This window comes from Parus major, chromosome 12, assembly GCF_001522545.3.
Source record: "Parus major isolate Abel chromosome 12, Parus_major1.1, whole genome shotgun sequence".
NCBI lineage: Eukaryota > Metazoa > Chordata > Aves > Passeriformes > Paridae > Parus > Parus major.
Genome location: NC_031781.1, coordinates 7269260 through 7285868, shown reverse-complemented (window position 1 = coordinate 7285868; position 16609 = coordinate 7269260). Strand labels below are relative to the sequence as shown.

At 36.5% G+C, this 16609-nt stretch overlaps 1 protein-coding gene across 5 annotated transcripts in view; it reads right to left on the bottom strand.

The window, feature by feature from the left end:
- The window catches only part of CACNA2D3 (calcium voltage-gated channel auxiliary subunit alpha2delta 3), a 385680-nt gene that overhangs the window by 41446 nt on the left and 327625 nt on the right, over nt 1-16609 (bottom strand). For all 5 annotated transcript variants that reach the window (XR_001523933.2, XM_015641179.3, XM_015641181.3 and 2 more), the window contains one exon: nt 30-91. Coding sequence is in view for 4 of the 5 variants with exons in the window: in XM_015641179.3 (XP_015496665.1) it covers nt 30-91 (62 nt within the window). In the remaining variant the exon portion in view is untranslated. The remainder of the gene's footprint in view (nt 1-29; nt 92-16609) is intronic.

Sequence of the window (16609 nt, the reverse complement as noted above, 5' to 3'; positions counted from 1 at the left end):
AACAAAGAAAACTTCCATTTAAAATATACCTGTCTGCTTGCAGTCCAAAATTTCCGCTGGAAAAATTCAAGTTTCATCTGGATACCTACAGCTGGGAAAGACAAAAATAAATAAATGAACCCAGCAGGCTCAATTCCTTTAAAATGATTCTTTAAAATTAGTCAGGAAGAAAAGGTTTCATAATGAAAAGAGAAAGTTAAGCCCTAAAATATGAAACCACAACTAATTAAATAGAAGAGACCCCACAGTCATATTTTAAACCATTTAAACAGAAAGATGCTGCTTGTATAATGTGAAGAATACACATGGCAAAAAAAGAAAAAAATCATTCAAATTGCATGTCTCCATACTTAACATCAAAGAACCACAAGCTGAACTTCTTTATGTTCACACCAATCTCATTTATATTTTACTGGTACCAATATAAAAGCTGTAGGGAACCCACACAATGTGTTTTCTACTGAAACTCATGAAGATTTGCTGAACTAACAAGAAAATGTTGGTTAACACTTCAAGTGATGATTTGTTTTGAGGTAATTTAGTCCACAAATTATCAGTGGAACACAAGAAGCATTAAAAATGTATTTGAAAAAATGCAAGTTAAGCGTATTATATGTATTATCTTAAAAGGAAGCATCTGACAAATATTACTGGGTATAATATTTTTTAAAAAATTATATTAATGATAAATGGATTCCAATTTTTAAAAATCATTACTCAAGATACTACTGGTTTAAATGACATGTTTCTCATTATCTCAGGTGGGATTATGTTTTGTCAAATATCAGTGAACCTTTCTTCCAGCCTAGTCTGAAGTTCCTATCGCTGTTTGTAATGAAGAAAAATATAAAGCACTGAGGTTTGCAGAAGATACAAAAGCAATTGATTCTTCTGGTTTCACCTGCCTAAACTGAGAGAATCCAAAAAATACTTTAGAAGTCTGAAGATCTAACTCCTAGCAAATTCATGGGTTTTTTAAAAAAACAAAGCCTTTAGTTGTTTAGGAAAACTGAATGAAATTTCATTTATTCATTCCTCCTCTAGGGCCTACAGCAGGAATCATTTGAAAACATATTTACATTTAGATTATTGGTACTTGCTTTTGCAAATGCACACACACTGATGTCATGCACTTATTTGATTTTGTGTTAGCAGGTAGGGAAAAGTATGTGAAATGAAATCTGTAATGGACTGATACAACGGGATGTGAAATTACATAAGGAATTTTCATATTAGAGCAGGTTATAAATATTTTTCTGCTATCTGTAATTCGTGGATGGTTTTGCTTCAGAGAGTAAGTAAAAAAAATCCAGTTCTCCTTTTGAATAAACACCAGAGGAGACTCTCCAGCTCCATTTTATTATCTAGGAATTAATGTTATGGTCCGTGAGAAGATGCTCTCTGACAGCCAAGCAGCACATTTGCTTCATCTATTGCTTGCCTTTGGGCTCATTCCTAGCACACCCTACCTGCTTCTTCTGAAATGCAGGCAGAAAACACACACACACTTTCAGGAACTTTCCACAAGGAAATCACATCACTCCTGGATGTGTGTCAGCATGGGAAGGGTCAGTCTCATGTGCCTGTAACAGGCAGGGATGTGTGGAGTGTACTCAGATATTGTTCATTTAAGGTCCTGATAAGCTCAGCCCTTTGGAGTTCACTCTGTTAGAGATACCAGCACCCAGAAAACTGCTGTTCTTGAAAAGTGTTAATGAAAGTTAATGAAAGCATAATAAACATTAATTAAAGAGTTAAAACTCTTGTTCTCCCCTAATGAAATTATATGTATATATAGATTTTTGACTAGGTAAGCTCATGAGTTCCCTCCCACTCTAAATTATCTTATGATTCTGATTTAAGTGTAAATGTTTTGTAGATAAGTGGTAACTTTACAGTTCAGAACCTTCCTTACAAAGAGAGTCAACATGCACAGAATGTTTTCTGTGTCCTGTACAAAACCTACCACATAAAAGAATCTAAAAAACCATGAAACAGGAACCAGGTCATTACAGCAAAACTCATTTGTAAATTGTGTGCATGTTTCACTGAGTCACAATGGAATGTTGCAGCATAGCAATGCTATGTAAATTTCATTTCACAGAAATGCTGGGATTGATTTCTATGAAATGCAGAGCATCCCTCTCCATGAGCATGAGAAGGGGCAGCTCCAGGTTTGGTTTCATAGTAGCAGCTCTAAGATTTTGATGCTTTCTTGGACAGACTGTGAGGGAAAATAAAAGACAGTGAGGAATATTGGGGTTGCTTCCACTTGAGCAGATTGAAAATTTCAGCAGCAGGGTAACTTGTGCAGAAACTGAAAGTACAGACATTATTAATTTAGCTACTGCCAGACTTCAAAAAAGAAATCAGTTTACTTTTCTACCTAACTTTGAAAAGAGTTGTATCACCCATCTCTGAGGTACAATGCCATTAAAGATGGTAAATGAGAAACAATCCACTCTGGTCAAGGTAATACAGCACAACAACAGCAACATTTTAACATATTCCTGTTGCAATTCCTCAATTATAGTTTTGAAATCCTTTGGCTTGGTATTAAATACTGAACTACTACACGATGTCAACTGCATGATGGCTGCACTTAATTTATGGTTGGGCCTGATGATCTAAAGGGTCTTTTCCCATCAAAATGATTCCATGATCTCTACCTGTGCCTGCAGGGCAGGAGGAGAGAAGACATCTCACAAACATGGCACGCTGAAAGCAGCATTAGGCAGGTTTTTTAGTGGTCTATATTAATATGAGATTTTTATCTCACAGTTTTGTTTTATTTACACATTGCTCCCTGCACAATTTCACACAGGAACTTCCCTTCCTTGAATGAGTAGCTTCTAAATATTCAAAATCCTACATAATATATAATAAAGGAAAATTACTAACAGTTCCTAAAATTCAGCTGAAAATTATTTGAATGCCTCCAGATTTGAAAGAATTAACAGTGTTAAACTATAAGAAAATTATTTTCTTTTCAACTCCTTATGTGATACTAAAGCACTTTTGCAGGTTTTTCCCTCCTGAGCTTTTCAAGGACTTTGTGACTAGAAGATTACCTTTTTATTTTTTTGGTCTGGTCATTTAATGCCATAAGAGCAATTCAAATATACTTAAAAAGGTTTTTGAGCCAATATATTCTCCTGAGCAATCCCTAATCCTTCAGCACTTGAGAACTTCAGAATAAAATATCTGCGCTCCAAGCCACCCAATATTTAAATCTGTGTTTTACCAACTGGCTACATGAAGGGGGAAAAGGAAACAGGAAAACTTCAAAATTATATCTTCCATGTCACTAATTCCTGTTTTAGCCTTCTGGGTGTAACAGCTACCACAGAGATTTAGATTAAAAAACTAAAATTGCACTGAAAATTTTCTAAATATTGTTCGGGAAAGTATCCAGATAATTGCCACAAATAACAAAAACTCTAGCTGGCCTTTGTGTGGAACATAGACTTCAAAGTATAAAGTTTTCTTCCACATTTGCAGGCTTGGTTCAACCAAAATGTCCAAAGGATAAAAATTGTTCAGACAGGGAAAAATGAGTTTTGTGTTCACTGCTGCCTTTTCTCTAATGTCACAGAGGAGGGTGGGCTGGAGCTGAGGGCAGGCAGGAGAACCTGAGATTGATGGGAGTTGATAGAGGGGTATTTTGTGTTATGGAACACAAAATGTATCATTTCAAATGAATATTGCAAATCCAATTTTCTGTTTTAATCACAATAACAAATGTACTTAGGTGAAGCAAATAAAACCCTTTAATTCTGCCTATGGAAAACAGTTATTAACTCCCTGAGATTTCTTCTCTCTGCTTAATAAAGTGGCTGCTATTTTTGTAGTGCAGACCCTATGAAATAACAGATGGTTGAAAACGACAAAGTTAAATTCTTGGCTCAGTGATAATTATTGTTAAATAAGTAATTTCCTTGTGCATTGATTCCATGGCTGAAGGTAATATTTTACTCTCTCAGTGGGTTGCTTTCAGGATGGAAGTACTGGGAAGTGCTGAAATGGTACATGGCTCAGGGCTGCTTAGTATCAAGGCAAACATGAAGGAAAACAAATAACTACTCAGAATAGATCAGGGTTGTGTTCATTTCAGTCTCCATGGTTGAGCAAACAGACAGGACGATAAGGAAATCCTTCCTCAACAAATTACTTCTGTGCAAAGAATTAGAATCCTTCTTAGGTTCTAAGTAAAAAGAATAATTTCCTACTTAAAATAAGAGAGGAAAATAGATTAGAGTGATTTATTTCAGGCAAGAGAGGAGCTGAGTCTCCCTACAAACCTGACAAATGGATTCCAAATACATGATTATAGGAAAAAGTAGCTAAAGCTAAAGGGATTTGCATTCTCTGAAATATCTATACACTATAACACTATATATAAGCACTAGATCAGCAAGGTTACAAAAATATCTCCATTCCTTTTCCCACGGAATACAGTAGAGATTAAGACTCTCTCTCATACATAAAAGATGCCTAAAATCTTAAGGACATTTTGGCCTCCTATTTCTGATGGAATTATCTTAAATGAGGTTTAACTTGGCTTCAAAATAAGAAATGTTGGACACAGACTTGTAGCAGGATTATTTTTCAATCTGTATCACCTTTGAGTATTGAGCTTAAACTCTTTAAGATCCTCTTCTTTCTCCCTACCAGTATCAGCTCTGATTATAATCTTTTAAAATATAAAATAACTACATGTGAAATATTCCAGAACACATTTAAATATTTTTTAAAAGTTGGTTTCACTTCTATTTTTTCACTTCTATTTATACTACAAATCTGTTTCAGTTCAAAATCCATCTTCAGCATTTAGCTCAGGGAAAGGAGACACTGAGTCTACGTCCCAATGCACAATCCTCAGAAATAAACACCATAACTGTCAAGAAAGGCCAATACAGATTAATAGAAGATGCCCACCACTAAAGGTGGTAAAAAACCTTGTAAGACATTGCTGTTTTATGTAGCATGGTTAAAAATAAAATCTAGATATTTTTCTCCCCTCAGTTCCAGGAAGTCTTAGCTAACAAATTAGAGGTATTCCAACAGGAACTCTCTATAATATAGTTATGTAGACATTATTATAGAAAATAATACAATTGTGTAATAAATACCATAGTTATGCTTCAGTATCACCCAACATCGCTGCACTCTCACTGGCAGTCATTCCTAAATCATATTCAGGATATATAAAAATGTGAACAAGCACTTGTGAATTGGGCATTTCCCAGACTGCTTCTGATCCCAGGTTCAGTTTTTTTGCACAGTAAAATGAAGTCTCACCTTTCCAAACTTCACACTTCATTTAGTTTCCTTCTCAGTGATCCCTGTTATCTGTAACTTCCTCCTCTCACCCCTGCTCATTGTTTTCAGTTCCTCTCTTCAAAGAGAAGATCTTCAGAATTATATTATTACATGAAAAATTTATTAGCTTTATTACCTGGAATGGCTGACCCTGATGCAAACACCCCAAAAAATTTTAATAAATAAAAATTCAGCCTGTCAGTTTAAGTCTGGATATTTTTCAATGCACTGAAAACACAAACTTATGCCTGAAAACATTGGGCAGTCTCAGTCCTGGGTGGTGACACCAGCCATCCTCATAGTGAACTGTTATGAGTAGTCTGTGATAAAAGGGAAAAGTTGACAAAAAATGGGACAAACTACTGAGCAGTTCTACACTTTCTTCTGTTTTTCTTATGACAAAGTATGGTTCCTACCTCAGCAAAACTCAAGTATCTGTTATACATTTAGATAAGATGTTATTATTTTTCAGAAACTGTCCTTTGCAATGTGCTGGTTTGTTGTGTTGTGCTTTTCTTATAGTTTATTATTTAACTCATACTTTATTATTTAACTCAGGGGCAATTTATAATGATTTCACAACTTTCTTTGTTGTTTCTTGACATGGAACCTTCTTGTTTTCTCTATAATATGTGTATCGCATATTTAAATACTTTAAAATTACTTTTAAAATAATTTTAAAGTACTGTAAAAAACACTTTACAAATATTTTATTATTAAACCCTTTGAAATCCATATAAATGTGCACCTACCTTTTCCATCTCAGTTTGAGCTACAGAGCCTGGTATAGTGTCAAATGCAAAATATCTCAAAGTGCAAACTGTCACCTAGTTTTGGATTCTAAACAATAAGCTGGGAAAAAATCTTGTATTATTTATGGTATCTTACCCTTTATTTTTTTTGTCATCAAGTGAGTGGAATGACTGCACATACAGAGACATTTTTAAGTCCTATTTAATTACTGTTTTTTTATGTGAGACAGTTTGAACACACAACACAAAGACTGCTTCCCTGATCAGAGCTACTGTGATGCAGAATGTAAATGAGTGAATTGTCTTTAAGTGGGCAGTGGAAAGCTGAAGCTCTGTCTCTTTACTCACAAACCTCAAGCCTGCTACTTTCTTCCAGAAGATTTTTAGAATTAGTGATGGAGATGATTGGGCACATGGAGACTTCCAAGACAGAGGGAAGCAGGAGCAAGTGGTGTTTCCTGGAGGCCAAGCTCAGGCAGAACGGGAGGAGATGGTGGGAAGTTGATGTGAGGCCAAGCTGAAAGGGGAGCAGGATGATGATTGCTGGGAGGCCCAAGTTCATCCAAACTCAAACCACCAGGGAAAGCTGAAGGGCTTGGTTTGCAGCCAAGCCCTGACAAACCCAACTGTGGAGGGCAGTCTGTGAACATCATCATAAACCAGACTCCCTCTGACTCCCTGACACACATCTTCCTTCTGGAGGACTAATGAAGCAGCAGCAGGAGCAGGAGGAAACACAGAAAGGATATAAATTGAGTGTAAACAGAAAAAAACTATAGACACTGGTGACAGGAAGTCCATTGCCTTTGCAGGAATCTTCAGAGGGGATCTTGGAGGGAAAGAGGTTATCTGTAAATCATCATTGAGACGATCAAACTTTACAGGACAGCAGCCAATGTGATGCCAACATTGTGACAAAGGCTCCCACAGCAATCTGCTCACTTACCCCATGAAAAGCTCTGTGTTCAGGAGCAAAGCTCAAGGGAGGGACTTTACTTCCATCTGTAACTAATAAAAAAAACCCCAAAACCCTAAAACAAACCTCCCATAAGCCCTGGGCATGCAAATTTACACTAAGTGTGAATTTACACTTTGCTGGAAAGGCAGGTGCCTTGGTCCTGAGGAGTAGAAGGGGCACAGTGACAGCAGAAGGGAGTGGCTGAGGTGGCCCAGTTTGAAAAGGGAGAGGCAGGGCACAGCTCAGCCCTACCTGGTGTCTGGAGGATCCTCCCTAAGACTTTTAGAAAATGCCTGACACCTACTGACACCTGGCTCATTCCATTATCAAAAGAAAAATAGAAAGGAAGCTTAAAAAAATAATAAAAATAGAAAGGAAGCTAAAAAAAATAAAAAAAGAAAGCTGAGCAGTACTACTTTTGGCCTCATGAAGTTTCAGCAGCCTGCAGAAACAAGGCAAGAATCATCACAGAGGAAACTGTGCTGGTGGCAGAGCTTTTATGAATTCCTAAGAGCCTTCAACTTTCTTCCAGCATCTCCTAGCACAGCCACTGCTCTGACAAATAATTCTGAAATCCAACGCTATAGGAAGCATGTGAAGATTGAAATCTGACCATAGTAATGATAAAATAATGAAGCAGTCAGGGTATTTTTATAACTCCCCAACCATTTTTTAGTTTTATAGGGCTTCCTTGCTTTTTGAGTACAACCCATGACTGAAACGAAAAATAGGAACAGTATGTATTTGTAAGCACTTTTATAAATCTTAAGGGAAGATCCAGGACTTGTCGAGGTCTCAGAAAAAGCTTTACTTCTCACAGCTGACGTCCTAGTCTAGAGGAGCACAGCCAGACTACCTTTCCACCTCAGCCAAAGGGCTGTGTTTTCAAGCTGGCAATTAAGGAACCCTAAGAGATTCAAAGTCCAGACTAACAGCCAGAAATTAGGATGTTTATCTGAATATCCTGTGACCGGATTCTCTTAGGATATATAAGACTTTCTGCTTCCACTTGTGACTAAAACACAACACATTCAAGCCTTAATCATATTTTATTTGCAGACTATTCTGGCTATTACCTGAGCAGGTTAACAATAAAAATATGTTTCTACATTTCTCAGCATTGTGAGGAGTCTGATCTCAGACACGGGCAAAGCTTCTGTTGTAATTTCCAAAGTGGTTTACCCCTCCCAAACTGAAATCCTGTCATAGCAGAATGGGTACAAGTTGTCCTATTGCCAGACACAGAATACTTTAGATGAGACATTAAAGATAAATATTATGGCATTCACTGCAAAGTGAACTCATGAGTTCTCTGTCCAGTTTGTCTCCTGACGGTTCAATGTCCCCCTCCACAGACCTGAGGCCCCAGACAGATTTTGGCCCCAGATTCTCCTGGTACCAATCCTTGCAGGGGAGGGATCTGACCAAATCTGATATTTCCTGCCTACAGAACACACAGAGCACCAACCACTCCCTCTCTGCTGCTGTCACAGGGCATACATTTGTGTCCATACAAGGTCTATGAATATATGAAATCTCATTAGTCAAAGCAGGCTTGGGACACTGAATGAGCAAACACTGACATTTTATCAAACCACATCATTTGGAAATAAGTCTTGGATCTCTCATTTACTGAGTTATAATAACAATAATGGTGATAATCCCTACAAACTGTTTGTGCTATACTGTGATTGGCAAATTACTTTGAATTACTGAAAATATGAGTCATGTTACTTGAAGTCAAATAATACATCAGAAGGACCTCATAATGAATAAAACTCTCCAGCCTTTCAACACCATATCTACTGGATGATTCATAAGTCAAATGTTTACTGTAATGCTCCAGAATAGTTCTCATGTTTTTATTTTTCTAAGATCACTACTTTAATCATGCTTTTGTTGTTCAACCACGTGGTGATAATCTACAGCTTTAGAAAAGGATAAAAAAATTACATGTCCCAAAGATTCAGTGCACATATTTTTATGTGTTTGAAATTGGGTAATGCCATGGTATTCTGCAGTTGCAAGTACAAAGAAAATAACACTGGTGGATTTGCAACCTGATTTCCATTTGTGTCTTTTACTGAACAATTTTTAAAAAGCAGTAACAGCAAAAAGATACAGATGTTAAACTTTTCCATGAATGGTATTATCAGCAAAAGCAGATTTGTTTGCCTGCTTTTTCCATTTTGGGATCAAAATTGTATTTTTATTAAATATCTGTGTAGAAAAGAACACAGATGCATGCGGATTCAGCAAAATAGGAGTTAGAATTTGAGCTGTAAGATGGCATTCTTGAAAACTCCTGAACTGGAGGTAAAAACCATGTCAGGAATGGAAAGCAATCTTAGACTAACAACACTGAGATTTTCCAGGATACTGAAATACAAATTTTTTTTCTCTTTCATCTTCTCCTACTTTTTAAATAAAAAGAAATGCCATCTTTCAAGATGTGTTCAGTATATAACACATACCTTTTGAATGTCAATTTCTAAAACTAATGATAAACACTGGCTGTAATTGGAACATTTTCATATTTAATTAAATTTCTTTCATAAGAAAATTTTATTGTCACAATTTTGAAACACAGCCAAGAAATATTAACTAGACCTCTCAGCAATGACTTGTACTGGGGAAACAAATTTCCCTCTGTAATGGGAAAACAATTTATCTTTTGCTTTATTTAATGTGTAGAAGTTCAGGGCCATGAACTAGAAAGTGGCTTATGCCATCCAAGAGGCCAAGCAATCAGGGGTGGAATGACAGTGTTCTATTTACTTGCCTTACCAGGTTTCAGGAAAAATAAGAACTCAACATTTTCAGAATTTCTACATAAGCCTACATAGGTGACAGCAAAAATGGTTGCTTGTGGCTGATCTGGTGACTATTCATGTACCAAGAGGCGTTTTCTTATTGCTGAAAATTAGCCAACAGCTTCTTTTCTTTATTAGAAAGAGTTGGAATCACCTCTTTAAAGCCACAAAATACAAAGAACAATATATTGACCAACTTGTGACCAAACACAAAATTAATAAATGTTTTTAATTGATACTTCAAGAAAAAAAACCCAAAGAAATAAGGCTTTTAAAAAATGTTGAGACTGATAAAATAAAAAGACACTGACACACTTTTAAAGTTTTTAATAAAATGTCAACATTGTCTGAGATCTGTGTGCCAAGTTATGGCCATAAGTGAACTCCTCTGGGTGAGTTATTAACTTCTGGAAATAGTGTAAGTGCTGACATGACTTTCACAATAAAAGTACAAATGGACCATACTTACTTCACATAAACTGCTATCCAGATGCTTCAACAAGTAGTCTATTATAATTTATATACTAATGATTAGCAGGATTTAGCTGTCAATGCAGTCTTAGGGCATATTTTAGAAGTATAAATTGGTACATTTTGAGGGAAATCAATATAATGGGCACCAAATGTAATCCTCTTTAATGTAATAGCTTTGAAATAAATCAGGAAGGTTTCTGAAAGGGAGCTGTCTGATTATACATTAAACTAAGGATTTATCATACAAAATAGCTTCTCTTTCTAATTAGTTGCCTGATAGGTGCAAACTCAGCTGAGGCTTTTGTCTGGAAGGTGTTGAGCGCTGCTAATGCCCACTGGATTCTCGCAGCTGTAAGGGATGCCCAGCACAGGATGAGAACACGAAGCCACTTCCAGAATGGAGCTCTGGAGAACACAAAAACCCCCAAAACTCTGCTCAAAGAAAGGACTCTTGGCAGGACTACCCAGAGATTGTGCTGCTGTATAGAGGCAAACCTATTCTTGATGTACAGGGAAAGTGAGCCCTGCAAAGGCCAGGTTTTTACAGCTGTTGGGGCACATACCAAAGGCAGGCTGATCCTGATGGGCTTTCCAGGAGCACACACTTCACACTGCAATCACTAAAGGTTGGGCTGTAATTCTGAAGTCTCTATCATATTCTTAGGCATTGAAATAACTTTGAAATGCCACTTTCCAAAATGTAGACATTTATAAATGACAGAGGTTCTCCTAAAGGTTCTGCTAAAATACATCTATAAAACATATTTAATTTTCTAATTAATGCAAATTCAATCAATTCTTTTTCTGCTGTTTTACAAAAAGAATGCTTGAGCATAATTTCCAGAATTAACAAATCTCAGCACATCTAAAATGGAAGCAAATACTATCTTCTCCATTCTCTCACTGGCTGATATGCCCTACACTACTGGAAAAGCCTTACTTACTTTTACTTGAAATAAAAGGAAATCAAAACCACACATTAGAGATTCAGTAAATTATAACAAACTCCCATAAAGTGGATTTAAACAGATTTAGTTTATATTCCTATATAAATTTTTGTACTAAAATGGCACAAATGGCCTTAGAAGGCAAAAAAAGAAGGGTCTCACACAAGTTTCCCTGCTTTATTCTGTTCTAAAGTGCAGGTAGAAAGCATCTATGGGGATGAAAGGCTCTGACTCCTGCATGTATACAGATACTTTTATACTATGTTGATTTCACAACTAAGACTCATTTAATTAATTGAGTTTAGACTGTAGTGCTGATTATGCTCATATCCACAAATCAGAATTTTAACTGAGTTTCCATGGAAACACTATATGTCCCTGTTTTCCTTTTAGACAAGGCTATGCCTGTTTAACAAGTTTGCTGAGGACAACATGTTTTGTTTAAGTTACATTAACTGGAGCCAATACTTCCTAATTACATTACCAGAAGAAACATTTACAGCAAAGCTTCTGCCATGGGAAACCCTCCATTGTTCAGCCCATCTCTGAAAAACAGGAAATATCAGCATGGCCATTGCTTAAAATGTGTTAACTGGTCTTTCTCATATAAAATAATCTCTTTTATAAAATGACAGCATTTCTCATATTTTATAATATTCATATACAAGGAAATAATCACATGGAATCTGGAGTTCTGTGACACTTCCATCAGAGAACATCTGCCCATGAAGACAAGGTAGGCCCAGGGTCTGAAGCACCAAAGGCTTAGGGCTGTTCCTGGTCTAAACATACCCTATAAATAGGAATTAAAATCAACCAGATTCTCTTCTTCAGAGAGATTTTCTCCCCATAAGTTTAGCCTAACAAGAACTCTAGAAACCCAAATCTGACAGGTGCCATCAATCTGTCCAAAAAGGTGTAAAACATTTTGGAGCTTTGAGTGGTGTATTTTGTTCACCATTTCATAATATTCTTATATAGAACACCAGAAAGGATGTGCTGTATTCACACTTGCAGTTTACATCCTGTGTTGATGGAAGGGTGATACATTTCCCTAAGATTTTAGGAGAAGAACCAGCTTCAAAGTCCTAATTAGGAATGTTTAGAGATGCCATAGCAAGAGTGCTGTGACAGTACAATGAAGAGGACTGTAATAAACAAGGCTTTTTACTTTTTCTGTTTAAATCTGCACTATGATGCAAGTGAAATGTTGTTCTACATGAATAATTTCACCCAAGTTCCATTTAGACAAATTATTACAGAAAATCAAGCATTAGGTAACTCCCATTTCTTTCTCAAAACTTTTTCATGTTTTCAATGTAAGAAAGTCTGCAGAAGTTCTACAACATTTCTTTACTAAAGTAAAAAGATTACAAAGCTAAGAGAGCAATATGTAAAAGTATGACCAGCTGATGGCATATAGAAAAATAGTGAGTGTTTAATTTCCAAAGAAAGCCTGTACTACAACTGCTGGAAGTCCAAATGTTCATTTTAGTGCCTATGTTTGAACACATCTCCAAATCACCACAAACTACAAATTACAGAGTGCTCTGCTCTTTCTTCTTTCTAACAAGTTTATAGAAAAGATGCTTGTAGCAGTAACTAAAGAAAACCATTTAAGGTCCTAATGACCCCAGAAAAACTTGATGTATGGAAATTATTATTTCACTAAAGCAGGCACACAATGCATAAACTTCACTCTCTAGAAGCAGCCAGCCCCCTTCTCCCACAGAGCACTTTGAGAAGGGAGAAGTCAGCAGTGCTGTTCTTTGAACACATCTATTCTAACTCTGCTGAAACACAGAGATGGAGAGGAAATGGACACTGTCATTTTGAAAAGGGAAAAGAATAAAAAGTTTCAGCCAAAATATGAGTAACCAAGCTCAGCCCTGCCATTATATTCCAAAATAACAGACCACTGAAGGAAATAAAAGCAAATAAAGAAGAAAACACACCCTTTTTGCTTAAGACAACTATAGCTTTATGGACAGAGAAAGCTCAGCTAGGCTTGGTACCTTTGAGATCCCACCTTAAATTATAGTCAAATAGAAGGGCTTTTGGATTAAAAGTCATTGTATTAAATGATAATATGTATTACCTCTATACTTCAGCATCACCCAATGTTGATACAGAAGTCAGATATAAACATGGAAGACAAAAAGATAAGATCAACATTTAAATGTTGTCTGAACTTCAGGGCTAATAATCTACTTTTATGCTGTACTTTTAAAAAATTTATTTTCTCACAGGCATTCCAGCTGTTGTCTTAAATTTGTTATCCTTTCAGCTTGAGAGAAAGTTCATCCTTGAGCACCTTAGGGAACAGGGAAACAGAAGCCATGGATAAAAGCCTAACAATAACTTCAGGTAGTACAAATAAAAACAAGGCATAGCTCAGTGTTACGACTGTCAGGACTTCATAATTTATACAAATCCTAAAGTATTTTCCTGCCTACTTAACAGACAGCCTGTCAGCCACTTGGGATGATCCTCATAAAAGATGTGTTAAAACTCAGTAAATAATTTTCCTTTTCACCAAATCAAGAAAAGACAATTATACACTAGACATACTTTATAAATTGTAATCAATATTGAAAAATAAATATATTAATGAGAGGAGAAAGCATAGATTGAGGATCTTTGGGAATTCTCAGCATGAAAACAGGAAACCAAAACAGACATACAGAAGGACATATAGCCAAAAAGACATGATAATACAGAACAGGTAAAAAGAGTGTAAGCATAGTGAAAACATGATGTTCCTTCATGATTTCAATCTATAGTATCCCTTTTTTGTCACTTGGTTTTCCCAGTCATGTTGCTTCGATACTGCTCATGTAAGCTGCACACCTACATAAACAGGGTTTTATTAAAGCTTCTTTTTATATTTCATAGCTACACTTCTGGGGGTCTTCCTCTTTTTTTTTTTTTTTTTTTTTTTAATTTGAATGCCTGTTCTTTAACTCCTGAATACATTTCCTCCCAGGGTATCTGAAATCTGTAATCATTGTCCCAGTGTTTCTCTCCCACATTACACTTTTAGAATCAAGTTCCACGGCTTTTAAGAGTTATGTTTACGTCAGAGGGATCAAGAGGTTTAAATTTCAGTACCTATTAAATGAATTTAATTATCCAACCAGTTCCATTTGGATACACTGTTACTGTTTTTCACTAATCCATAACAGATTTTCCAGTATTGTAATTCTCATTAATAAAATGCCCTGTGAAAGAGTATTTTCTTTCTATTTTTTAAACAAAAGTCCTCTCAGTGGCCTATTTTGCAAATTCTAAACAGAAGCATTATTATCCTGTATACTAGCTAAGTTTCCCAGGGTTTTATCCTGTCTGAAAACAGCAGAACTAACTAAACTTGAGGGATGAGACGTCTATCCGTATACCTGACTTGCCCTGTTACTTCATTTAAAACATTCTATGGAGAAAAAAAGGTATTTTAAAAACATGCTTGGTGTTTAAAACCTGCTGACAGATTAAAATGTAGAGGGTGAGAAAAGGATAGGAGCGTGCTAGGGGATCTCTGGGATGTTCAGAGGACTGTTGGTGCCTGCAGCTGCAGCAGCTCAAGCAGCAGGGATGACAGAAATCCGGAGAGAACAAGGAAACTGGAAAATCAGCAAACTCTGCACTGCCTTGTAAAACTTACCTGCCACTGAAATGAAGAACAGTGGCAACAGGTAATGGTTTCTGGCTCATTCTTGTTCACTGGAGCCATAGGGGAAATTTTACAACATCCATATTCTGTTCACGAGGTGTTCCTGTGAGCAACGAGCAGGGACATTGTGGGTGCTGCTCATCGCTCCTGCCCAGAGCTCTGCTGCCTACATGGACATTTTAAAGGAGCTGGTCCTTCACACTTCACCTGCTGCAGGACAATTGAGATCCTTTCAGGAGTTACCTTTTCCCTTGTAGCAACACATCATCCAATGGAAGTGTTCCATCCTAGCTTCAATCCAAAGCTACTGAGCACAGCAGTCCTGAACCAATGAACTTACATTCTACCGATGAGTAAATCCACCAAAATTATGTATTTAGCAATTATCAGATGTATAATTTTAAAGTAAGGTTATTTAGTACCTTGAAAAATTAATGGGGAAAAAAAAAAAAGCCAAAAAAGCCTCCTGTGGATATTTCCAAAGTGTTGCAAGGATTACAGAGGTTTAACTATTTAATTTTTCACTGCGGGAAATGTCATCCCCGCTTCTGCAAGTTTCTGTGTTCAAGTGACTACCAGGGCAAAGAGAAAGAGTCCTTTTGAGCCCATAAACACAGGAGTTCCCAACATTTACCAGTGACTCTTACTGAATTACTACAATTTGCCTTAAAATCACAAAAGGAATCAATGAAGTATGAGTTCTACTTTGTAGCACAATTGGTGAGCAGCAGTATAAGAAACTTTTACTGCATTTTAAAATATTTCCTCATACACTGTCAACATTTCAAAACCCTTTCACAGATGTTGTTCAAAAAAATACTTCCAATTCTTACAAGAGCTTCCCTAGTAAATCAACCACTCAGAATGCACAGGAGATTTATATCCTGGTCTTAAGTCTGAGTCCAGGGTGAGCTGTGACCATGAATAGAAATTCTCATTAAATATAAACAGGAAACAAAATCACTACGTAAAAGCTTAGAAAACTTGGATGAAGAATAAGATATCAAGAAAAATAGCAAGAGATCTCAGTTTTAATATGTTTAAGACAGGACAAAAGGCATCTAAAATGTCAAGATGAAACACAGTGTACACCTGTAGTTATTTTTGCATGTGTTTTTTCTCACCACTTTTATTTCTTTCATTTCTCTTAGCTTGATGTCAAGCAATAGTTTTTTCTATTTGCAATAATGGCACAGTGAGTTCATTAATTTACTCCTACTGGAGATACATTTTATCTATGGATGCTCAGCATGTGTAACAGGTGGTTGACATTAGTCAGGAAATGATTGAAAATTGAATCTGCACCCCCTGCTGCTATTTGTGATGGAACAAATACTCTGCTGACACTTAATCTGCCCCTTGCTGCAACTTCATCTAACTTGCAATTAAGGTAAAGAGGCCCAGAATCTTTATTCCCTGTGCTTCTCCTCATTCTGATGGCCTTACATCCATCCTGATAATTTTTCTACCTACCAAAGCACACTGTAGGGCTGGTGTTTCAGCATTTTCCAGCTAAGCCCTTCTCACCTTCATATATTTCTTCTTATTTAGTTATGGGAAAAGAGTAGAAGCCACACTAACTTCTAAGAGCATTATACTGGAGTTATAATACCCCAGCAAATTGCTGACTGCACTGCCTAGGGATTGAAAATCTTCAGAGGGATGGGAAGGTG